The 26,586-nt window shown below is 35.2% G+C and overlaps 2 protein-coding genes across 2 annotated transcripts; both read right to left on the reverse strand.

Annotated features, from left to right (window-relative positions):
- Positions 1-1,249: 1,249 nt before the first annotated feature.
- Positions 1,250-11,561, reverse strand: LOC311089537 (dynein axonemal assembly factor 4-like; the record flags this gene model as incomplete). Its single annotated transcript, XM_084124260.1, has 7 exons — positions 1,250-1,436; positions 8,011-8,120; positions 8,652-8,760; positions 10,710-10,852; positions 11,171-11,272; positions 11,384-11,438; positions 11,536-11,561. The coding sequence occupies 7 exons, from the start codon at positions 11,559-11,561 to the stop codon at positions 1,250-1,252; spliced, it is 732 nt and encodes a 243-aa protein (XP_083980386.1).
- A 1,519-nt stretch (positions 11,562-13,080) lies between these two features.
- LOC311089538 (dynein axonemal assembly factor 4-like) lies at positions 13,081-24,644 on the reverse strand (the record flags this gene model as incomplete). Its single annotated transcript, XM_084124261.1, has 4 exons — positions 13,081-13,267; positions 21,356-21,465; positions 21,997-22,105; positions 24,622-24,644. 4 exons carry the CDS (start codon positions 24,642-24,644, stop codon positions 13,081-13,083), a joined length of 429 nt encoding a protein of 142 aa, XP_083980387.1.
- Between the last annotated feature and the right edge of the window lie 1,942 nt (positions 24,645-26,586).

Genomic DNA, 26,586 nt, shown 5'->3' on the forward strand with positions numbered 1-26,586 from the left:
TATGTGTGATCATTTATGATTGAAGCATAACTAGCTCAATATGATACATTCACAATGATTTGAGTGAGCATAAAAATATCACCCAAGGGTTTATATTTACATACCTCAATATCACTATCTGTGGATTTAATACTCATCAATTTAACATTTTACAATTGATCTAAAGTAACAACACTGGTGTAAACTGATCACTTGCGCACTCATTTTTATTTTCTGTTTTTCAACAGATGGCAGATTCTCAAATCTTAAACAAGAACATGAGTGAAAGGTGGTGGGAGACGGCTTACAAGTTGTTTCTTGAAAGTGATCCAATAAAACAGATTCTGAGACATTCTGAACTATATATGACCGGAGATAAATGGAAAGATAATGGATTCAACTGTGACGCACCCGTTCCTCCTACTGGGATGTTCCGTGGTGTTTCTAAAAGAGCAATTTTGGTGGTGATTTCAAGAGCAAAGAAAATGGATTGGAAGGAGTGGGAGGTAGATCCGCCATCTTCTGAAGCTGATGTACAGGATCTGGGCGAAACTGACAAGAAACTAATAAACGGTGTTACTGACCTGATCTATAAAGAGGACGGCAGCCCAAGACCTTTTAATAAATAGGCTGAACAATATTGATCGATAATGAGAGTCTGAACTAAATGTAATTTGCATCACTATAATGGTATAGGGTGTGGCATGATTTAATTGAAATTAGTTGGCATATATTTACTTGCCTTTTACAAATATTTTGGTTTAATGTTGTTGTACAAGAAAATTATTTTCTTTCTTTTTTTTCATATTACATCCATCAGTCAATCATTTATCCTGTAGTTAAGCATTTACTTTCTCAATTGCATCCATAAGAGAGTATTGTATGCTTTCATGAATTTGTCTAATGATCACTTCTATTGATTTATTAACTCCAGATCAAGGTCTTATTTTGTTGTAATCTGCAATTATATATGATGAATATGGTTGCAATAAACATCCACTCAAAAAGGTGAATGTAGTTTTATTGAAAATATAAAGTTCCTTTTTTTAAGAGTGAATAAAACATTTCTCCAGCATTATGTGTGGTTTATTTTTGGAACAAGTGTTCAAGACACACAAATTCATTAATTTATCATGCATTTAATAATCCTTTATTAACCTTGTATCCTGACTCCAATGTGATCATGTGAGATATCAAGAAATCCGTAAAACCATAATTCTGAGATTAAAAAATGTATTTAGGCCTTTGTTATATGTAATTTGTTTTTATATTATTTTTGAATGTGTGTCAGTCCGCTATAGTATTTTTCTGCCTTCTTCTTCTGAGCCATATGAGGATGCTCACCTCGTCTGGCGACTGCTTGCTTGGGATCGGTCTTCGAGAAGAAAGGGCGTAGTTCTGGCTTGAACACTGGGATGGGTTTAAGTGTGGACCAAAGAAGCTGGTTGATGACGTAACTGCAATGAGAAGTCAAACTATCTTTACTTAAAATGTTCTTATATCTACTGAACATGTTAATTTCCTGTCATCTCTTGGAATATCTGAAAACCAGGTTTCCCTAATATCTGTCATTATTAGCAGAACACATTTTACACACGGAGAAAACCAAATGTTTAGTCAATAATTCAAGAAGGTCCAGACTTAAAGCTCTTGATTCTATTTGGCCTTATGAAAAAGTAACATAGTTCTTGTATCGTTTAAGTATAGCATTTATTACAATAAGGAGGGAGACCAGGGACAGTTGCAACATGTCATTTTTCTCCAATCAGAAACAAGCTAGAGTGATGACACTCATACTGAACATGCACAGTTACACCCTCCCCCAACTAAGAAGACACTAGACATTATTCAACATCTGCTGCTGCATTTATTGAACAAAACTTGTTTTGGAGGTTTGAAAGTAAATGTTTTCATGAGATGTATTTTTGTCATACTGTCCTGATATTTTGTATGAATTAATCAAAACTTAGTTTGAATTATTGTTTTGTTGAGTTCTGAGTTCTGACTGACATAGTTATTAGCATGTGTCAAAGTCAGTCTTGCAGGCGTATGATGTTCTGTCATGGCTGATAGTGTTGGGGACGGTTGCAACAAGTTATAAATTGCATGTTTAATAAAAGTTTGTTGCATTGCAAATTGTTCAGTTCTTCCTGTCTGACACTGAAATATGGAGAGATTGAATAGCACCTGCACACTGAATATATGTAGGCCTATGTTCTACACATAAACAACTCAATAACTGTTATTTGATAAATATGACTAAATAAATAAATAATAGGCTACAATAATATTATTGTATAAATAAATAATACTATAATATTATAGTAGTTTTCCCTTAACAGAGATTATCTATTATAAATGAGTTCAAACCAATTTAACGTTTAACAATAGAATGTGATCAATTCTAGTAAAGGTTGTCATTAAAAAGCTTTCAAATTAATGTTGGTGCAGGATGATGTTTCCTCCTCTTTTTGCAGTCTTTTTAGTGACGACTGTTTTTAGATCATGTTTGACTTTCTCCATAGCGTTTTAAAGTGGTAAATTCTCAATAGAATTCAAATTAGCTTCGTATGTTTTCATCAAGGTCGCGATAAGAACGGCTCGCGCAAATCTCAAATCTCTTTCACACACGGTGACGGGACGCGGCAGTCGCGTGTCATGTTCATTTTCAATATATCGTCAACTGCACAAAACGCATCCACAACGAGAGAAAGCGGCAGTCCCGTGTGAAAGTTCGTGGTGTCTCATGGCGGACGTTGCCATTATCAACAACAACAAAAATATGTTAACGGAATTTTTTGTGTTTGTGTCATTTTGTCGTCCATTATTTTATTTTTCGTTTGGTTCAAATAATTTGATGGAAAGATATACAATCTTCATTAGGCTATTTATGTGCTCATGCACCGCAGAGAAAAAAAGGACAACAAATTAAAGGGTTCATGATACCGGGAAGAGCAGAGAGACTATAATTTTAAAATTGTATAATTGTATATCTGTAAATTAGCTACAACATAAACTGTAGGCCTACACGTGTAATAGGCTATGTAGGCTACATTCATTGGTAACAGAATAATATAATAAAAAAATAATTAGTAGTTGATTAACACTTCAGCTACTATTAACTAATATGGAAACAAGCTTAACTAATCAGTAAGTAATATCGAATTTAGGACTAAGAAAGTTCCTTATTAGATAATCGATAATTACTTAATGAGATTGGCATCATTAATAACTAAGGTAGCCTAATTATGACATCCTGCATTACTTACATTTCTTATTAATGACAGACCATTATTCTAAAGTGTTACCCATTAAAACAATTATATTTATATCTGTCTGCACTCCTTTCTTCTGCACTGGAAGCTCCTGTCACCAAGACAAATTCTGTGTGCGTGTAAACACTCGGTAATAAAGCTCATTCTGAGTGTGATCATTTGGATCTTAATAATGATCCTCTCAGATCCAAGATGGTTATTCGCTTCCGCCACTTTATGCAAAATTAAACTGTTTGGCTTCATTCATATTGCGCAGTAATTGATCCGTTCTGTTCGTACAGCTTATAAAATCTCTGAACAAGCGATGTAATCAATTAATTTAATTAATATTCTGATTCGGTGTGGGCGGTCAGACCGGCAACATGTGAGAAGTGTTCACTTCGGGCACTTATGTTTTTAATATTAAATCACACAGAAAGAATGGTTAGGTCGAAGAAATGTTTTATTTATTCTTTTTAACCTTTTACTAATCGTCTTCCCGAAAAACTACATTCACCTTTTTAAATGGATGTTTATTGCACCCATATTCATCATATATAATTGCAGATTACAACAAAATAAGGAGTTAATAAATCAATAGAAGAGATCATTATGGACAAATTCATGAAAGCATACAATAGCCTCATATGGATGCAAATAAGGAGGTAAATTATTAACTACAGTATAAATGATTAACTAATGGATGTAATATGAAGAAAAAGACCATCATTTTCTTATTTAAAAATAACCATTACATATTTGTAAATTAATTTCAATTAAAACATGGAACAGAATAACCCTACAATTATAGTGATGCAAATTACATTTGTAGTTCTTCAGACTCTCATTATCGATCAATATTGTTCAGCCTATTTATTAAAAGGTCTTGGGCTGCCGTCCTCTTTATAGATCAGGTCAGTAACACAGTTTATTAGTTTCTTGTGATTCTCTTCCAGATCCGGTACATCAGGTTCATAAGATGGCGGAAGATCCTTCCAGTTCAAGTTCCATTTCCTTGATCTTGAAATCACCGCCAAAATGGCTCTTTTAGAAACATCATTGACTTTCCCAGGGGGAGGAACATGTGTGGTGCGGTTGAATCCATAATCATCCCAATTATCTCCGGTCATACAACATTTAGAATGGTACAGAATTCTATTTATTGGATCACATTCAAGAAACAACTTGTATGCCTTCTCCCACCACTCTTCATTGACTATTTGGTTTATGTTTTGCCAATCTGCCATCTGTTGAAAAACAGGAAATAAAAATGAGTGCGCAAGTGATCAGTTTACACCAGTGTTGTTACTTTAGATCAATTGTAAAATGTTAAATTGATGAGTATTAAATCCACAGATAGTGATATTGAGGTATGTAAATATAAACCCTTGGGTGATATTTTTATGCTCACTCAAATCATTGTGAATGTATCATATTGAGCTAGTTATGCTTCAATCATAAATGATCACACATATTATTAAAATCTTACCGTTGATAGGCTTTGTGATGTCCTGTGGCTTCCTGTGAAAGTTGAGTTGATACAGAGCGTTCACCGTGTCTGTACACTTCCAGTCCTGTTGTTTGATGTGAAAAGAACAGACAATCGACGACTTAAAAAGTCTATAGGGTGTAGCTTTCAAATGGAAATAACCAAGCAGCTCGACCAATCCGGCTGTAGCACGCATGTCTTATACAAGTATGAGTAATACTGCACAATGTATTATTTCCTGTAATAAGGCTTTATGCACCAGCGTGGTCACACCATACAGTTAGATTGCTATAATCTGAGATATTTTAACCAGCACTACTGGCTAGTCCAGAATCTGGCCAATTTAGAAATACTGTATATCAGCGTCCCTTTAAAAGCAATATGTCACTAATGTCCATGTCATCAGCACGGATGAGTATCTGATGGTCAACATTAAATACAATGTGTAACTGTAACGTACAATACTCGTAAGTGTAGAATCATCTATTTCGTTCTCTCCCAAACGCTCTGCTTGACATATAAATTTAGAATCATGCAAGCTAGAGATACACATGCACAACACACACACACACACACTACTCCATATAATCATATAATCACGTGTAAAACCTTGTTTGTTTTGCTTGTCAGAATCGTTTTGTATATACAGTGCTGTCTTTGTATTTTGTCTTACTCTGTCCTGTCCTAAAAGAAAAAAAGAAACCTGTGAAGATATCATGTACTTGTTCATATGTGTCTTGAACTGTTGTGCAGTTTCCCCCGTTTCTGTTCGAAGTTTTCATATTTGGCCAATAAATGAGGAGAAAAGTGAAGCCAGGATTGGAAACGGTGTTGAGATTAATTGTGGGACCAGTAGAAGATCTTTCATTCTTTCATAACTATACTCGTGATGTTGTATTTGAGACAACATGATTGATGATCAGATTGATTTAAACAATATGTTGGGAAGGAAAGCTAAATCTATCCCAGCATTTATTGAATGAATCAGAGGGTTATTTCATTACAAAGCCAATGGATATTGCCAATCATTTAAATAATTATTTTTTGTGATAAAATCAATAAACTAAGGGGTAATATGGAGCAAACTGGAAATATAAAAGCAGAGGTCTTAATGAGGAACAGCATTATGCAGGAAAAGAACTGCAATTTTCAGTTTGCGAATGTAACAGTGCAAAAGGTAGAAGAATTACTATTGGAATGTAAGGAAAAACCTTCTAGGACAATATTGATTCTAAGTTGTTTAAATTTGTTGCTAGTTTAATTGCTGTCCCTATTACTCATATTTTAAATTTGAGTCTAAATAAAGGGGTTTATCCTCAGGCTTGGAAAACAGCCAAAATTGTACTACTACCAAAAAATACATCTGTGGATCCAACTGTAGACCAATAAGTCTGTTGCCTGCGTTGAGTAAAATTATGGAGAAGATTGTTGCTGAACAAATTCAGAAATATTTTTATGATCATAATTTAAATACAGAATTTCAACATGCCTATAGCGCAGGTCATTCGACCACCACTGCTATGGCTCAAATGACAAGTGATTGGTTAACAGCATTAAATAATAAAAAGTTGGCAGGAGCTATACTGTTAGATTTTAGCGCTGCTTTTGATTTGATTGATCACAAACTTCTATTAAGCAAATTGCACTGTTATGGTTTCAGCTCAACAGCAACAATTTGGTTTCAGAGTTATTTAGGAAATAGGAGGCAAACTGTTTTTTTCAAATGGAAGTTTTTCACATAAAAGAGCAGTTGACTGTGGTGTACCACAGGTGTGGTGTGCCTATAGGACCACTCCTGTTTTCTATATATACAAATGACTTGCCATTGGTCTTAAAGGAAGTAAAAAATAGCTATGTACGCTGATGACTCAACTATCTATTCATCTCAAGGAACAATTGAAGACCTTGAAATTGTGTTATTGGAAGAACTAAAGTCTGTAGTAGAGTGGGTTACAAATAATAAGTTAGTCTAAAATGTTGGGAAGACAAAAAGTATTGTTTCTGGTACCAGACACATGTTGTTGAGTAAACCCAAATTGAATCTAGTAATTAAAGATATGTATGTTGAGCAGGTACTACAGACGAGGCTTCTGGGTATCGAAGTAGACAACCACTTATCATGGTCCAAGCATATCAGTATGGTTGTGCGCAGGATGTGTAATGGTCTTTTTATGGTGAGAAAGTGTTCTCACATGCTGCCTTTTAACGTGAGGGCAGATGTTATGAAATCACTTGTTTTGTCACAGTTGGACTATTGCTCAGAGGTTTGAAAGAGGACTATGATTTATAGAGCCATGTCCGGTTGGAACATTTTGCCCAGAGACATTGTTAATGCACACAGTAAACATCAGTTTAAAGTCCTTTTAAAAAGGCATTTGATCATAAATTAAAATGTATTGCAAATGGTAAATTGTTATTCCACTATAAATTCTTGCTTATAGTCAGAATTATGACTAAACTAGGTCTGGTGTATATGAGTGTGTGTGTTTGGATTTGTATGTAGGTATGTGTGAGTAGGGGTGTGGTGTTTTTAATTGCATTAGTGTTTTGTTTTGCAAAATGTAATGTATTGAATATTGGTGTAAAATTTCGTAAGCAGCATGTTGGATTGTATCGACTCCAGGAAGAGTAGTTGCTCGTGTGCAGCTAATGGAGATCGAAATAAATAAATAAAAATAAATACAAACACTTACTGTTCAAAATGTTTGAATGTTGAATGTTTTTTTAAAAGAGAAAAATGTATACTTTTATTCAGCAAGGATGCATTAAATTGATCAAAAGTGACAGTAAATACATTTAAAATGTTACAAAAGATTCTATTTCAAATAAACAATGTTCTTTTGAACATTATATTCATCAATTTAGTTTAAAATTTACCACATTTTCTACAAAAAATCGGAAAAAGCACAACTGTTTTCAACATTGATAATAATAAATGTTTTTGAGCAGCAAATCATCATATTAGAATGATTTCTGAAGGATCATGTGACACTGAAGACTGGAGTAATGATGCTGAAAATTCAGCTTTGATCACAGGAATAAATTACATTTTACAATATATTCAAATTAAAAGTTACTTTATATTGTAATAATACAGTATTTGAAATTTTTGATCAAAGAAATGCAGACTTCTTTCAAGAACATTAAAATATCTTACCGACTCTAAACTTGTGATCAGTAGTGTATATATAAAAGCAAATAAACTGATGGAAGAGAATTATATGTTGATTTATGATCTGTTTGGTCTGAGACCCATCGTCCTCTCTGAGTGTGAGCTGTGACACTCACTCGCCCTTCTCTTTCAGCCAGTCTGGGTTTCTCTCTTCCTCGCTCAGGTCTTCCAGTTCAGCCAGATCCGTGTCCACTGCTCTCCTGGCCTCCGCCTGCTTCTTCAACCACTGCTCACACACACACACACACACACGGACATGATATGTGTATTAGTGATGCATCGATATGAACATTTTGGCCGATACCGATAATTCTTTATATTTGAAAGCCAATAACCGATATATTGGCCAATAAATCTAAATCCAAATTTTGATATAATTTTTAAGCCTGATTACAAAAACAAAAGTCTCACCATTAAAAGCCACATCCCAAGCACACAATATTATGTTTTTATTATAATTTTATGTAGCTTATATGACAGACTTGCGCTGCACTGATCTGTATTTTCCTTTTTTCCAATTATATTTCAAGCAATTCAAAAGCATCATGCTGAACATCTGAAGAGTCTCGGCTGAAGCAAATAATCCATTATTTATCGGCTTTAATATATATCAGCTAAATTTTCTTTTCAGGCCGATAACCATAACATTAAAAATGAACCAATATCGGCCGATATATCGTTTCTTCCCTTATGTGTGTGATCCTCAACATGACAGAATGGATTTAGTGCTGATCTCTGTGGTTAAAGCAGATCTGACCTCTTCCTCCTCCGGCACGCGAGACTCTCTGAGCGCGGTGGGAAACACTCGTGGAGTGAAGCTGATCTTAATACAGCCAGCTGATCTGGGAACAGGCAGATCTTTTAGGCTGTAATTTACGTCTTTTAGTTTGTCAAGAGATTTAAAGCACAGTTTTTGAAGACTGCGAACGTGCTCTACTATGTAAGAACGAGCCAATTATTGAGTCTGGTAAAGCAAAATAACTGAGAAAAATTAGAAATGGTCTTCAGATGCCATGTCTGTAACTTATATGACAAAATCTAGCATTAATTCGATCTCAAAACAGATTAATTAAAATAAGTTATTAGTCCACCACGTGCGAGACGTCATAAACCAACGTGGTTGAACGATACTTTGCGACATACGGTTTCGGGAAACAGTCGTGACTAGCTAGTTGATTTCTCCAACGATGCATTGTACTATGGTAGTTAAGCAGCGAGCTATATAGTTGTACGGGAAACGCACCCCTGGTGTTGGATTCTGACATCAACCTGATTTTCATTTTCAACATTGGGTTTGGTCTTCTAAATGTGAATTTTGTCATTGTTTTGGTGCACACTAGCTTAGATAACAGTAGCCTAAGACTTAGCCTGGGTGCCAGCCCGAACCCCGCCCACAACATTTTTTGGTCGGGAAGTTCGGTCTGGACTCGATCCGTTGAGGAGTAATTATGCTCGGCTCCCAAAAGGCCGAGTCAATCAAATTGCCAGGGCGGCCTTTAATCGATGATGGACAGATGATCTGCGGTTACGTAATCACCCACGTCACCAAAGAGCGCTTGATTTGAATTAGTTTACAACAAAGACGACTGCAGCTGGAGAATTGAGATTTCACGAGTTCACACTTACAAATAAGTCAGATAGAATAAATGGAGAGGGCTGTGGGCTCGGTAGCCATACTCCCCCCATACTCGTATTCCTGGTTGTGAGAGAACAAGACAAGAAAAGAGTGAGGATTCGGGGTGGTGGAGGGATGCTGAAAAACTGTCAAGGAGTGTTAGGTAAGTTGACAGAGTGAATATGCTTCCTCATGCTGATATAGGGTAACGTTAGACATGGTATTGTTTGATGACAAGTTGATATTGGATTGATTATTTGTACGTGCTCCTCCCGAACTTTGTTTATGAAACATCATGTGTATATTCCGCCATCGCGTCTGTTATAGAAGATATCCACACTACAGCGCATTCATTTTAAAAGAGGAACAGAGAGCCGCAACATTTTGTTGGTAGAGAATATGAATGAAGAATATGCGTCATTTACTCCGTTGCTCTGATTGGTTGTAGATCTATCCAATTGAGTGCAGAGTTTTTTTTTTCCCTGGTTCGGTTGAGATACGCCCCATAATCAAATCTCATTGACTAGAATATGAGTATGACGAAGTCAGGCTAAGTAAGGCTAATATATTCATACTAAAATCCAAAAAACATTAAATAGGGCAGTATTTGAGGGAACAGCCATTTGGGTGTCTGAAAGCATTGTGGACGTTATTGAGTGACTTATTCAATCTCACATTCAATCCCACTGGAACTGTGTTCTAGAAATAAATGTGAAATTGATATGAGGGCAGTCAGGCATAGATTCAGAGGCATAAGGTACTGTAAGTATTACACACAACAATGCAACAATAATTAAACAATGCATTGAAAATTACTTTTGATACTTAAGTAGTTTTAAAAACAAGTACTTCTGTACTTTTACTTAAGTAAAAATCGGTCTTTACAACTTTAATCTGTAACGGAGTAATATTTGACCAGTAGTATCTGTACTTTCACTCAAGTAAGGAAGTTGTGTATTTTGTCCACCTCTGGTCGTATTCCTATAGATGTGGGTCAGCTGAGGGTCAGCTGATGCGCGCTTGACTAACGTGACCTGCCAGAACTAACGCTACGCTTGATACTGCGCTACAGTAATGAGAATCATAATCTGCATGAAAATAAGATTAATTTAACATGAATTTAACATTCTTAACATAACATTCTTTATGCAAAATATAAGATTAAAATGACAGTAAAACACCAGAACCTTATATTCTGACTCCAATGTGAGAATCAAGAAATGAATCTCGACCTTCATCATGGTTTCCAGCGCATATTTCTTCTTCTGCTGAATCCTGGAGGCTTTGGCTTTAGACTTTTCTGCTTCTTTCTCCTGAACTTTGAGAATTGATTGCTTGTTTGCCTTTATTTGAGGAATAAAAATATACAGCGTTTTTAAAAATAACTAGCCCCGGGTTTCACAGACAAGGCTCAAGCTAGTCCCAGATTAAAATACATGTTTGAATCCATTGTTTTGTCTCAAGAATTCACACCAGTAATGTTTTTTTAAAGGCAAGTTTATAAAAGCTACTTAAATATCCTAATTGAACTAAGGCCCAATCCTGGTTTAGTCTAAGCCCTGTCTGTAAAACAGTGCTGATATGTCTCAAATATACAACATCATGAATATATTTCTGTTATGAAAGCTCTCCTACCAATGTTTGTAAAGAGCTGTTCCCACAATTCCTCTCTCCTCAACACCGTTGCCAATCCTGGCTTCACTTTTCTCCTCATTTATTGGCTCAAATAAGAAAACTTCGAACAGAAACGGGGGGAAACTCACCTGTGCAACAGTTCAAGACACATGAATCGAGTACAAGATATCTTCACGGGTTTCTCTAGTTACACATACGAGTATTGTACGTAAAAGTTACACATTGTATTTAATGCTGACCTTCAGATACTCATCCGTGCTGATGATATGGACATTTTGTATATGGAAATCTGTTCTGTTTTTTTCATATATTAAAAGTTAACACATAAAAGGTAAACCAGTTTTTTAAATTGGCGACATTCTGGCCTCAGTTCAATTAATAGCAATCTAACTGTATGGTGTGACCACGCTGGTGCATAAAGCCTTATTACAGGAAATAATACATTGTGCAGTATTACTCATACTTGTATAAGACATGCGTGCTACAGCCGGATTGGTCGAGCTGCTTGGTTATTTGCATTTGAAAGCTACACCCTATAGACTTTTTAAGTCGTCGATTGTCTGTTCTTTTCACATCAAACAACAGGACTGGAAGTGTACAGACACGGTGAACGCTCTGTATCAACTCATAACTTTCACAGGAAGCCACAGGACATCACAAAGCCTATCAACGGTAAGATTTTAATAATATGTGTGATCATTTATGATTGAAGCATAACTAGCTCAATATGATACATTCACAATGATTTGAGTGAGCATAAAAATATCACCCAAGGGTTTATATTTACATACCTCAATATCACTATCTGTGGATTTAATACTCATCAATTTAACATTTTACAATTGATCTAAAGTAACAACACTGGTGTAAACTGATCACTTGCGCACTCATTTTTATTTTCTGTTTTTCAACAGATGGCAGATTCTCAAATCTTAAACAAGAACATGAGTGAAAGGTGGTGGGAGATGTCTTACAAGTTGTTTCTTGAAAGTGATCCAATAAAACAGATTCTGAGACATTCTGAACTATATATGACCGGAGATAAATGGAAAGATAATGGATTCAACTGTGACGCACCCGTTCCTCCTACTGGGATGTTCCGTGGTGTTTCTAAAAGAGCAATTTTGGTGGTGATTTCAAGAGCAAAGAAAATGGATTGGAAGGAGTGGGAGGTAGATCCGCCATCTTCTGAAGCTGATGTACAGGATCTGGGCGAAACTGACAAGAAACTAATAAACGGTGTTACTGACCTGATCTATAAAGAGGACGGCAGCCCAAGACCTTTTAATAAATAGGCTGAACAATATTGATCGATAATGAGAGTCTGAACTAAATGTAATTTGCATCACTATAATGGTATAGGGTGTGGCATGATTTAATTGAAATTAGTTGGCATATATTTACTTGCCTTTTACAAATATTTTGGTTTAATGTTGTTGTACAAGAAAATTATTTTCTTTCTTTTTTTTCATATTACATCCATCAGTCAATCATTTATCCTGTAGTTAAGCATTTACTTTCTCAATTGCATCCATAAGAGAGTATTGTATGCTTTCATGAATTTGTCTAATGATCACTTCTATTGATTTATTAACTCCAGATCAAGGTCTTATTTTGTTGTAATCTGCAATTATATATGATGAATATGGTTGCAATAAACATCCACTCAAAAAGGTGAATGTAGTTTTATTGAAAATATAAAGTTCCTTTTTTTAAGAGTGAATAAAACATTTCTCCAGCATTATGTGTGGTTTATTTTTGGAACAAGTGTTCAAGACACACAAATTCATTAATTTATCATGCATTTAATAATCCTTTATTAACCTTGTATCCTGACTCCAATGTGATCATGTGAGATATCAAGAAATCCGTAAAACCATAATTCTGAGATTAAAAAATGTATTTAGGCCTTTGTTATATGTAATTTGTTTTTATATTATTTTTGAATGTGTGTCAGTCCGCTATAGTATTTTTCTGCCTTCTTCTTCTGAGCCATATGAGGATGCTCACCTCGTCTGGCGACTGCTTGCTTGGGATCGGTCTTCGAGAAGAAAGGGCGTAGTTCTGGCTTGAACACTGGGATGGGTTTAAGTGTGGACCAAAGAAGCTGGTTGATGACGTAACTGCAATGAGAAGTCAAACTATCTTTACTTAAAATGTTCTTATATCTACTGAACATGTTAATTTCCTGTCATCTCTTGGAATATCTGAAAACCAGGTTTCCCTAATATCTGTCATTATTAGCAGAACACATTTTACACACGGAGAAAACCAAATGTTTAGTCAATAATTCAAGAAGGTCCAGACTTAAAGCTCTTGATTCTATTTGGCCTTATGAAAAAGTAACATAGTTCTTGTATCGTTTAAGTATAGCATTTATTACAATAAGGAGGGAGACCAGGGACAGTTGCAACATGTCATTTTTCTCCAATCAGAAACAAGCTAGAGTGATGACACTCATACTGAACATGCACAGTTACACCCTCCCCCAACTAAGAAGACACTAGACATTATTCAACATCTGCTGCTGCATTTATTGAACAAAACTTGTTTTGGAGGTTTGAAAGTAAATGTTTTCATGAGATGTATTTTTGTCATACTGTCCTGATATTTTGTATGAATTAATCAAAACTTAGTTTGAATTATTGTTTTGTTGAGTTCTTCTGACTGACATAGTTATTAGCATGTGTCAAAGTCAGTCTTGCAGGCGTATGATGTTCTGTCATGGCTGATAGTGTTGGGGACGGTTGCAACAAGTTATAAATTGCATGTTTAATAAAAGTTTGTTGCATTGCAAATTGTTCAGTTCTTCCTGTCTGACACTGAAATATGGAGAGATTGAATAGCACCTGCACACTGAATATATGTAGGCCTATGTTCTACACATAAACAACTCAATAACTGTTATTTGATAAATATGACTAAATAAATAAATAATAGGCTACAATAATATTATTGTATAAATAAATAATACTATAATATTATAGTAGTTTTCCCTTAACAGAGATTATCTATTATAAATGAGTTCAAACCAATTTAACGTTTAACAATAGAATGTGATCAATTCTAGTAAAGGTTGTCATTAAAAAGCTTTCAAATTAATGTTGGTGCAGGATGATGTTTCCTCCTCTTTTTGCAGTCTTTTTAGTGACGACTGTTTTTAGATCATGTTTGACTTTCTCCATAGCGTTTTAAAGTGGTAAATTCTCAATAGAATTCAAATTAGCTTCGTATGTTTTCATCAAGGTCGCGATAAGAACGGCTCGCGCAAATCTCAAATCTCTTTCACACACGGTGACGGGACGCGGCAGTCGCGTGTCATGTTCATTTTCAATATATCGTCAACTGCACAAAACGCATCCACAACGAGAGAAAGCGGCAGTCCCGTGTGAAAGTTCGTGGTGTCTCATGGCGGACGTTGCCATTATCAACAACAACAAAAATATGTTAACGGAATTTTTTGTGTTTGTGTCATTTTGTCGTCCATTATTTTATTTTTCGTTTGGTTCAAATAATTTGATGGAAAGATATACAATCTTCATTAGGCTATTTATGTGCTCATGCACCGCAGAGAAAAAAAGGACAACAAATTAAAGGGTTCATGATACCGGGAAGAGCAGAGAGACTATAATTTTAAAATTGTATAATTGCAGGGACGTGCACAGACATTTTGAGGGGCAGGGGCTCAAGTGAAATAAAGGGCACTTCTCATAATTAAGGTTTTTTTTTTTTTTTTTTTTTAACAAAAAAGTATATTAACGCAACTCTGACTTCTTTTAAAAAAAAATAATTTAAAAAGTTAATTAATTTTATCTTCCTCAAACTCACGCAATTGTTTCATTTTTAAAAGATGTCTACAAAATAATCAGTTCACACAGAAACCATGGTCTCCTTCACTAGGTTTATAGAGCAGCAAAGGAAACCATTCCACAATGTGCATGTTTTGAAAACATTTCCTATGCTACTAGTTTCAAGTATATATTTATTAATTGTTTAAATACTTTGTTTCACAAGCAAAATAACTTTTTAGCTTCATACAACCAAGCATCAGAATACTGAATTGCCTTAATGTTTTAAGCAAATACATTAATATTATTATTGCTATGCATGTACACACAGACATACACAATAACTGGTGACTGACATGGACTTAGTTTCACATTTGAGGGAGGACTGTATCATCATCAAATAAAACCTTCAAAATCCACATTTAGATGGAGTTTGTTTTAAACCTACTACACTCTTAAAAATATTATGTGGCTTAGTAAATATTACAGAAATATTTAACTTTATTAACTTAATAAAATCTCTGAAAATCTTTACTTGATTGTTTGAATTAAACTTACCAAAATAATTGAGTAAAAATTCAATAAAGGCCAATGTCATGCATGTATTTGTGGTTGTATGGAATACTATTTTATAAAGGTTTAGAGGAAATAAAAAAAAGTTAAATTACTCAATTATTTTTTAAATTACTAAATTATTATTTATTAATGTACCAGATGCAGTTACTCAGATTTACTACATTTTTTAGAGTGTATCCTCCATCTGTTTGCATCTGTAGATTTCTTCTAAATTCACCAGTTTAGATTTCTAAATTTCAGGGGGAAAGACTCTTGATGTAAGTCATTAACTGGGGACGTTCTGTATGCAAATTAGGCGTCAACTAGTTAAAATGCGCACATTTGACAGGGCAATGCAGGTAAATAGGATAAACAAAATAACTAAAGCATATCACCTTGATAGGCTATATGCTTATTTTATTACTAACTTATTTTATTACATGGCTTGGTTGAATTCCAATGTAGAATGCGTTGCCATGAAAAACAAAGCGTTGCTATGGACTCACAGGATTCTAACCGTAGAGACGGAGCGTACTATTTTCTTTAGCGGAAGCAATACAATCGGGTTTTAATCGGGAGAGAGAGAGAGAGAGAGAGAGAGAGAGAGAGGGAGCGCTTCAGAACTCCTGACCTGATATTTAGATATACTATTCTTCAATAAATATATTTGTTTGACAGGGAAGCTTTGCGCAAACAGGAATATATATTATTTTTCAAAAATAAAAAAAAGCACCCCAGAAAAAAGGGCACTTTCTCTACAGGAATAAAAAGGGCAGGTGCTCAAGCCCCCTTTGATGTCTATGTGTGCACGTGCCTGTATAATTGTATATCTGTAAATTAGCTACAACATAAACTGTAGGCCTACACGTGTAATAGGCTATGTAGGCTACATTCATTGGTAACAGAATAATATAATAAAAAAATAATTAGTAGTTGATTAACACTTCAGCTACTATTAACTAATATGGAAACAAGCTTAACTAATCAGTAAGTAATATCGAATTTAGGACTAAGAAAGTTCCTTATTAGATAATCGATAATTACTTAATGAGATTGGCATCATTAATAACTAAGGTAGCCTAATTATGACATCCTGCATTACTTACATTTCTTATTAATGACAGACCATTATTCTAAAGTGTTACCCATTAAAACAATTATATTTATATCTGTCTGCACTCCTTTCTTCTGCACTGGAAGCTCCTGTCACCAAGACAAATTCTGTGTGCGTGTAAACACTCGGTAATAAAGCTCATTCTGAGTGTGATCATTTGGATCTTAATAATGATCCTCTCAGATCCAAGATGGTTATTCGCTGCCGCCACTTTATGCAAAATTAAACTGTTTGGCTTCATTCATATTGCGCAGTAATTGATCCGTTCTGTTCGTACAGCTTATTAAATCTCTGAACAAGCGATGTAATCAATTAATTTAATTAATATTCTGATTCGGTGTGGGCGGTCAGACCGGCAACATGTGAGAAGTGTTCACTTCGGGCACTTATGTTTTTAATATTAAATCACACAGAAAGAATGGTTAGGTCGAAGAAATGTTTTATTTATTCTTTTTAACCTTTTACTAATCGTCTTCCCGAAAAACTACATTCACCTTTTTAAATGGATGTTTATTGCACCCATATTCATCATATATAATTGCAGATTACAACAAAATAAGGAGTTAATAAATCAATAGAAGAGATCATTATGGACAAATTCATGAAAGCATACAATAGCCTCATATGGATGCAAATAAGGAGGTAAATTATTAACTACAGTATAAATGATTAACTAATGGATGTAATATGAAGAAAAAGACCATCATTTTCTTATTTAAAAATAACCATTACATATTTGTAAATTAATTTCAATTAAAACATGGAACAGAATAACCCTACAATTATAGTGATGCAAATTACATTTGTAGTTCTTCAGACTCTCATTATCGATCAATATTGTTCAGCCTATTTATTAAAAGGTCTTGGGCTGCCGTCCTCTTTATAGATCAGGTCAGTAACACAGTTTATTAGTTTCTTGTGATTCTCTTCCAGATCCGGTACATCAGGTTCATAAGATGGCGGAAGATCCTTCCAGTTCAAGTTCCATTTCCTTGATCTTGAAATCACCGCCAAAATGGCTCTTTTAGAAACATCATTGACTTTCCCAGGGGGAGGAACATGTGTGGTGCGGTTGAATCCATAATCATCCCAATTATCTCCGGTCATACAACATTTAGAATGGTACAGAATTCTATTTATTGGATCACATTCAAGAAACAACTTGTATGCCTTCTCCCACCACTCTTCATTGACTATTTGGTTTATGTTTTGCCAATCTGCCATCTGTTGAAAAACAGGAAATAAAAATGAGTGCGCTAGTGATCAGTTTACATCAGTGTTGTTACTTTAGATCAATTGTAAAATGTTAAATTGATGAGTATTAAATCCACAGATAGTGATATTGAGGTATGTAAATATAAACCCTTGGGTGATATTTTTATGCTCACTCAAATCATTGTGAATGTATCATATTGAGCTAGTTATGCTTCAATCATAAATGATCACAGATATTATTAAAATCTTACCGTTGATAGGCTTTGTGATGTCCTGTGGCTTCCTGTGAAAGTTGAGTTGATACAGAGCGTTCACCGTGTCTGTACACTTCCAGTCCTGTTGTTTGATGTGAAAAGAACAGACAATCGACGACTTAAAAAGTCTATAGGGTGTAGCTTTCAAATGGAAATAACCAAACAGCTCGACCAATCCGGCTGTAGCACGCATGTCTTATACAAGTATGAGTAATACTGCATAATGATTATTTCCTGTAATAAGGCTTTATGCACCAGCGTGGTCACACCATACGCAGTCAGATTGCTATAATCTGAGATATTTTAACCAGCACTACTGGCTAGTCCAGAATCTGGCCAATTTAGAAATACTGTATATCAGTGTCCCTTTAAAAGCAATATGTCACTAATGTCCATGTCATCAGCACGGATGAGTATCTGATGGTCAACATTAAATACAATGTGTAACTGTAACGTACAATACTCGTAAGTGTAGAACCATCTATTTCGTTCTCTCCCAAACGCTCTGCTTGACATATAAATTTAGAATCATGCAAGCTAGAGATACACATGCACAACACACACACACACTACTCCATATAATCATATAATCACGTGTAAAACCTTGTTTGTTTTGCTTGTCAGAATCGTTTTGTATATACAGTGCTGTCTTTGTATTTTGTCTTACTCTGTCCTGTCCTAAAAGAAAAAAAGAAACCTGTGAAGATATCATGTACTTGTTCATATGTGTCTTGAACTGTTGTGCAGTTTCCCCCGTTTCTGTTCGAAGTTTTCATATTTGGCCAATAAATGAGGAGAAAAGTGAAGCCAGGATTGGAAACGGTGTTGAGATTAATTGTGGGACCAGTAGAAGATCTTTCATTCTTTCATAACTATACTCGTGATGTTGTATTTGAGACAACATGATTGATGATCAGATTGATTTAAACAATATGTTGGGAAGGAAAGCTAAATCTATCCCAGCATTTATTGAATGAATCAGAGGGTTATTTCATTACAAAGCCAATGGATATTGCCAATCATTTAAATAATTATTTTTTGTGATAAAATCAATAAACTAAGGGGTAATATGGAGCAAACTGGAAATATAAAAGCAGAGGTCTTAATGAGGAACAGCATTATGCAGGAAAAGAACTGCAATTTTCAGTTTGCGAATGTAACAGTGCAAAAGGTAGAAGAATTACTATTGGAATGTAAGGAAAAACCTTCTAGGACAATATTGATTCTAAGTTGTTTAAATTTGTTGCTAGTTTAATTGCTGTCCCTATTACTCATATTTTAAATTTGAGTCTAAATAAAGGGGTTTATCCTCAGGCTTGGAAAACAGCCAAAATTGTACTACTACCAAAAAATACATCTGTGGATCCAACTGTAGACCAATAAGTCTGTTGCCTGCGTTGAGTAAAATTATGGAGAAGATTGTTGCTGAACAAATTCAGAAATATTTTTATGATCATAATTTAAATACAGAATTTCAACATGCCTATAGCGCAGGTCATTCGACCACCACTGCTATGGCTCAAATGACAAGTGATTGGTTAACAGCATTAAATAATAAAAAGTTGGCAGGAGCTATACTGTTAGATTTTAGCGCTGCTTTTGATTTGATTGATCACAAACTTCTATTAAGCAAATTGCACTGTTATGGTTTCAGCTCAACAGCAACAATTTGGTTTCAGAGTTATTTAGGAAATAGGAGGCAAACTGTTTTTTTCAAATGGAAGTTTTTCACATAAAAGAGCAGTTGACTGTGGTGTACCACAGGTGTGGTGTGCCTATAGGACCACTCCTGTTTTCTATATATACAAATGACTTGCCATTGGTCTTAAAGGAAGTAAAAAATAGCTATGTACGCTGATGACTCAACTATCTATTCATCTCAAGGAACAATTGAAGACCTTGAAATTGTGTTATTGGAAGAACTAAAGTCTGTAGTAGAGTGGGTTACAAATAATAAGTTAGTCTAAAATGTTGGGAAGACAAAAAGTATTGTTTCTGGTACCAGACACATGTTGTTGAGTAAACCCAAATTGAATCTAGTAATTAAAGATATGTATGTTGAGCAGGTACTACAGACGAGGCTTCTGGGTATCGAAGTAGACAACCACTTATCATGGTCCAAGCATATCAGTATGGTTGTGCGCAGGATGTGTAATGGTCTTTTTATGGTGAGAAAGTGTTCTCACATGCTGCCTTTTAACGTGAGGGCAGATGTTATGAAATCACTTGTTTTGTCACAGTTGGACTATTGCTCAGAGGTTTGAAAGAGGACTATGATTTATAGAGCCATGTCCGGTTGGAACATTTTGCCCAGAGACATTGTTAATGCACACAGTAAACATCAGTTTAAAGTCCTTTTAAAAAGGCATTTGATCATAAATTAAAATGTATTGCAAATGGTAAATTGTTATTCCACTATAAATTCTTGCTTATAGTCAGAATTATGACTAAACTAGGTCTGGTGTATATGAGTGTGTGTGTTTGGATTTGTATGTAGGTATGTGTGAGTAGGGGTGTGGTGTTTTTAATTGCATTAGTGTTTTGTTTTGCAAAATGTAATGTATTGAATATTGGTGTAAAATTTCGTAAGCAGCATGTTGGATTGTATCGACTCCAGGAAGAGTAGTTGCTCGTGTGCAGCTAATGGAGATCGAAATAAATAAATAAAAATAAATACAAACACTTACTGTTCAAAATGTTTGAGTCAGTAAGATTTTTTTTTTAAAAGAGAAAAATGTATACTTTTATTCAGCAAGGATGCATTAAATTGATCAAAAGTGACAGTAAATACATTTAAAATGTTACAAAAGATTCTATTTCAAATAAACAATGTTCTTTTGAACATTATATTCATCAATTTAGTTTAAAATTTACCACATTTTCTACAAAAAATCGGAAAAAGCACAACTGTTTTCAACATTGATAATAATAAATGTTTTTGAGCAGCAAATCATCATATTAGAATGATTTCTGAAGGATCATGTGACACTGAAGACTGGAGTAATGATGCTGAAAATTCAGCTTTGATCACAGGAATAAATTACATTTTACAATATATTCAAATTAAAAGTTACTTTATATTGTAATAATACAGTATTTGAAATTTTTGATCAAAGAAATGCAGACTTCTTTCAAGAACATTAAAATATCTTACCGACTCTAAACTTGTGATCAGTAGTGTGTATATAAAAGCAAATAAACTGATGGAAGAGAATTATATGTTGATTTATGATCTGTTTGGTCTGAGACCCATCGTCCTCTCTGAGTGTGAGCTGTGACACTCACTCGCCCTTCTCTTTCAGCCAGTCTGGGTTTCTCTCTTCCTCGCTCAGGTCTTCCAGTTCAGCCAGATCCGTGTCCACTGCTCTCCTGGCCTCCGCCTGCTTCTTCAACCACTGCTCACACACACACACACACACACGGACATGATATGTGTATTAGTGATGCATCGATATGAACATTTTGGCCGATACCGATAATTCTTTATATTTGAAAGCCAATAACCGATATATTGGCCAATAAATCTAAATCCAAATTTTGATATAATTTTTAAGCCTGATTACAAAAACAAAAGTCTCACCATTAAAAGCCACATCCCAAGCACACAATATTATGTTTTTATTATAATTTTATGTAGCTTATATGACAGACTTGCGCTGCACTGATCTGTATTTTCCTTTTTTCCAATTATATTTCAAGCAATTCAAAAGCATCATGCTGAACATCTGAAGAGTCTCGGCTGAAGCAAATAATCCATTATTTATCGGCTTTAATATATATCAGCTAAATTTTCTTTTCAGGCCGATAACCATAACATTAAAAATGAACCAATATCGGCCGATATATCGTTTCTTCCCTTATGTGTGTGATCCTCAACATGACAGAATGGATTTAGTGCTGATCTCTGTGGTTAAAGCAGATCTGACCTCTTCCTCCTCCGGCACGCGAGACTCTCTGAGCGCGGTGGGAAACACTCGTGGAGTGAAGCTGATCTTAATACAGCCAGCTGATCTGGGAACAGGCAGATCTTTTAGGCTGTAATTTACGTCTTTTAGTTTGTCAAGAGATTTAAAGCACAGTTTTTGAAGACTGCGAACGTGCTCTACTATGTAAGAACGAGCCAATTATTGAGTCTGGTAATAAAGCAAAATAACTGAGAAAAATTAGAAATGGTCTTCAGATGCCATGTCTGTAACTTATATGACAAAATCTAGCATTAATTCGATCTCAAAACAGATTAATTAAAATAAGTTATTAGTCCACCACGTGCGAGACGTCATAAACCAACGTGGTTGAACGATACTTTGCGACATACGGTTTCGGGAAACAGTCGTGACTAGCTAGTTGATTTCTCCAACGATGCATTGTACTATGGTAGTTAAGCAGCGAGCTATATAGTTGTACGGGAAACGCACCCCTGGTGTTGGATTCTGACATCAACCTGATTTTCATTTTCAACATTGGGTTTGGTCTTCTAAATGTGAATTTTGTCATTGTTTTGGTGCACACTAGCTTAGATAACAGTAGCCTAAGACTTAGCCTGGGTGCCAGCCCGAACCCCGCCCACAACATTTTTTGGTCGGGAAGTTCGGTCTGGACTCGATCCGTTGAGGAGTAATTATGCTCGGCTCCCAAAAGGCCGAGTCAATCAAATTGCCAGGGCGGCCTTTAATCGATGATGGACAGATGATCTGCGGTTACGTAATCACCCACGTCACCAAAGAGCGCTTGATTTGAATTAGTTTACAACAAAGACGACTGCAGCTGGAGAATTGAGATTTCACGAGTTCACACTTACAAATAAGTCAGATAGAATAAATGGAGAGGGCTGTGGGCTCGGTAGCCATACTCCCCCCATACTCGTATTCCTGGTTGTGAGAGAACAAGACAAGAAAAGAGTGAGGATTCGGGGTGGTGGAGGGATGCTGAAAAACTGTCAAGGAGTGTTAGGTAAGTTGACAGAGTGAATATGCTTCCTCATGCTGATATAGGGTAACGTTAGACATGGTATTGTTTGATGACAAGTTGATATTGGATTGATTATTTGTACGTGCTCCTCCCGAACTTTGTTTATGAAACATCATGTGTATATTCCGCCATCGCGTCTGTTATAGAAGATATCCACACTACAGCGCATTCATTTTAAAAGAGGAACAGAGAGCCGCAACATTTTGTTGGTAGAGAATATGAATGAAGAATATGCGTCATTTACTCCGTTGCTCTGATTGGTTGTAGATCTATCCAATTGAGTGCAGAGTTTTTTTTTTCCCTGGTTCGGTTGAGATACGCCCCATAATCAAATCTCATTGACTAGAATATGAGTATGACGAAGTCAGGCTAAGTAAGGCTAATATATTCATACTAAAATCCAAAAAACATTAAATAGGGCAGTATTTGAGGGAACAGCCATTTGGGGTGTCTGAAAGCATTGTGGACGTTATTGAGTGACTTATTCAATCTCACATTCAATCCCACTGGAACTGTGTTCTAGAAATAAATGTGAAATTGATATGAGGGCAGTCAGGCATAGATTCAGAGGCATAAGGTACTGTAAGTATTACACACAACAATGCAACAATAATTAAACAATGCATTGAAAATTACTTTTGATACTTAAGTAGTTTTAAAAACAAGTACTTCTGTACTTTTACTTAAGTAAAAATCGGTCTTTACAACTTTAATCTGTAACGGAGTAATATTTGACCAGTAGTATCTGTACTTTCACTCAAGTAAGGAAGTTGTGTATTTTGTCCACCTCTGGTCTTATTCCTATAGATGTGGATCAGCTGAGGGTCAGCTGATGCGCGCTTGACTAACGTGACCTGCCAGAACTAACGCTACGCTTGATACTGCGCTACAGTAATGAGAATCATAATCTGCATGAAAATAAGATTAATTTAACATGAATTTAACATTCTTAACATAACATTCTTTATGCAAAATATAAGATTAAAATGACAGTAAAACACCAGAACCTTATATTCTGACTCCAATGTGAGAATCAAGAAATGAATCTCGACCTTCATCATGGTTTCCAGCGCATATTTCTTCTTCTGCTGAATCCTGGAGGCTTTGGCTTTAGACTTTTCTGCTTCTTTCTCCTGAACTTTGAGAATTGATTGCTTGTTTGCCTTTATTTGAGGAATAAAAATATACAGCGTTTTTAAAAATAACTAGCCCCGGGTTTCACAGACAAGGCTCAAGCTAGTCCCAGATTAAAATACATGTTTGAATCCATTGTTTTGTCTCAAGAATTCACACCAGTAATGTTTTTTTAAAGGCAAGTTTATAAAAGCTACTTAAATATCCTAATTGAACTAAGGCCCAATCCTGGTTTAGTCTAAGCCCTGTCTGTAAAACAGTGCTGATATGTCTCAAATATACAACATCATGAATATATTTCTGTTATGAAAGCTCTCCTACCAATGTTTGTAAAGAGCTGTTCCCACAATTCCTCTCTCCTCAACACCGTTGCCAATCCTGGCTTCACTTTTCTCCTCATTTATTGGCTCAAATAAGAAAACTTCGAACAGAAACGGGGGGAAACTCACCTGTGCAACAGTTCAAGACACATGAATCGAGTACAAGATATCTTCACGGGTTTCTCTAGTTACACATACGAGTATTGTACGTAAAAGTTACACATTGTATTTAATGCTGACCTTCAGATACTCATCCGTGCTGATGATATGGACATTTTGTATATGGAAATCTGTTCTGTTTTTTTCATATATTAAAAGTTAACACATAAAAGGTAAACCAGTTTTTTAAATTGGCGACATTCTGGCCTCAGTTCAATTAATAGCAATCTAACTGTATGGTGTGACCACGCTGGTGCATAAAGCCTTATTACAGGAAATAATACATTGTGCAGTATTACTCATACTTGTATAAGACATGCGTGCTACAGCCGGATTGGTCGAGCTGCTTGGTTATTTGCATTTGAAAGCTACACCCTATAGACTTTTTAAGTCGTCGATTGTCTGTTCTTTTCACATCAAACAACAGGACTGGAAGTGTACAGACACGGTGAACGCTCTGTATCAACTCATAACTTTCACAGGAAGCCACAGGACATCACAAAGCCTATCAACGGTAAGATTTTAATAATATGTGTGATCATTTATGATTGAAGCATAACTAGCTCAATATGATACATTCACAATGATTTGAGTGAGCATAAAAATATCACCCAAGGGTTTATATTTACATACCTCAATATCACTATCTGTGGATTTAATACTCATCAATTTAACATTTTACAATTGATCTAAAGTAACAACACTGGTGTAAACTGATCACTTGCGCACTCATTTTTATTTCCTGTTTTTCAACAGATGGCAGATTCTCAAATCTTAAACAAGAACATGAGTGAAAGGTGGTGGGAGATGTCTTACAAGTTGTTTCTTGAAAGTGATCCAATAAAACAGATTCTGAGACATTCTGAACTATATATGACCGGAGATAAATGGAAAGATAATGGATTCAACTGTGACGCACCCGTTCCTCCTACTGGGATGTTCCGTGGTGTTTCTAAAAGAGCAATTTTGGTGGTGATTTCAAGAGCAAAGAAAATGGATTGGAAGGAGTGGGAGGTAGATCCGCCATCTTCTGAAGCTGATGTACAGGATCTGGGCGAAACTGACAAGAAACTAATAAACGGTGTTACTGACCTGATCTATAAAGAGGACGGCAGCCCAAGACCTTTTAATAAATAGGCTGAACAATATTGATCGATAATGAGAGTCTGAACTAAATGTAATTTGCATCACTATAATGGTATAGGGTGTGGCATGATTTAATTGAAATTAGTTGGCATATATTTACTTGCCTTTTACAAATATTTTGGTTTAATGTTGTTGTACAAGAAAATTATTTTCTTTCTTTTTTTTCATATTACATCCATCAGTCAATCATTTATCCTGTAGTTAAGCATTTACTTTCTCAATTGCATCCATAAGAGAGTATTGTATGCTTTCATGAATTTGTCTAATGATCACTTCTATTGATTTATTAACTCCAGATCAAGGTCTTATTTTGTTGTAATCTGCAATTATATATGATGAATATGGTTGCAATAAACATCCACTCAAAAAGGTGAATGTAGTTTTATTGAAAATATAAAGTTCCTTTTTTTAAGAGTGAATAAAACATTTCTCCAGCATTATGTGTGGTTTATTTTTGGAACAAGTGTTCAAGACACACAAATTCATTAATTTATCATGCATTTAATAATCCTTTATTAACCTTGTATCCTGACTCCAATGTGATCATGAGATATCAAGAAATCCGTAAAACCATAATTCTGAGATTAAAAAATGTATTTAGGCCTTTGTTATATGTAATTTGTTTTTATATTATTTTTGAATGTGTGTCAGTCCGCTATAGTATTTTTCTGCCTTCTTCTTCTGAGCCATATGAGGATGCTCACCTCGTCTGGCGACTGCTTGCTTGGGATCGGTCTTCGAGAAGAAAGGGCGTAGTTCTGGCTTGAACACTGGGATGGGTTTAAGTGT

The sequence above is a fragment of the Abramis brama genome, assembly GCF_963993115.1.
Source record: "Abramis brama genome assembly, chromosome: 9".
Taxonomy (NCBI): Eukaryota; Metazoa; Chordata; class Actinopteri; order Cypriniformes; family Leuciscidae; genus Abramis; species Abramis brama.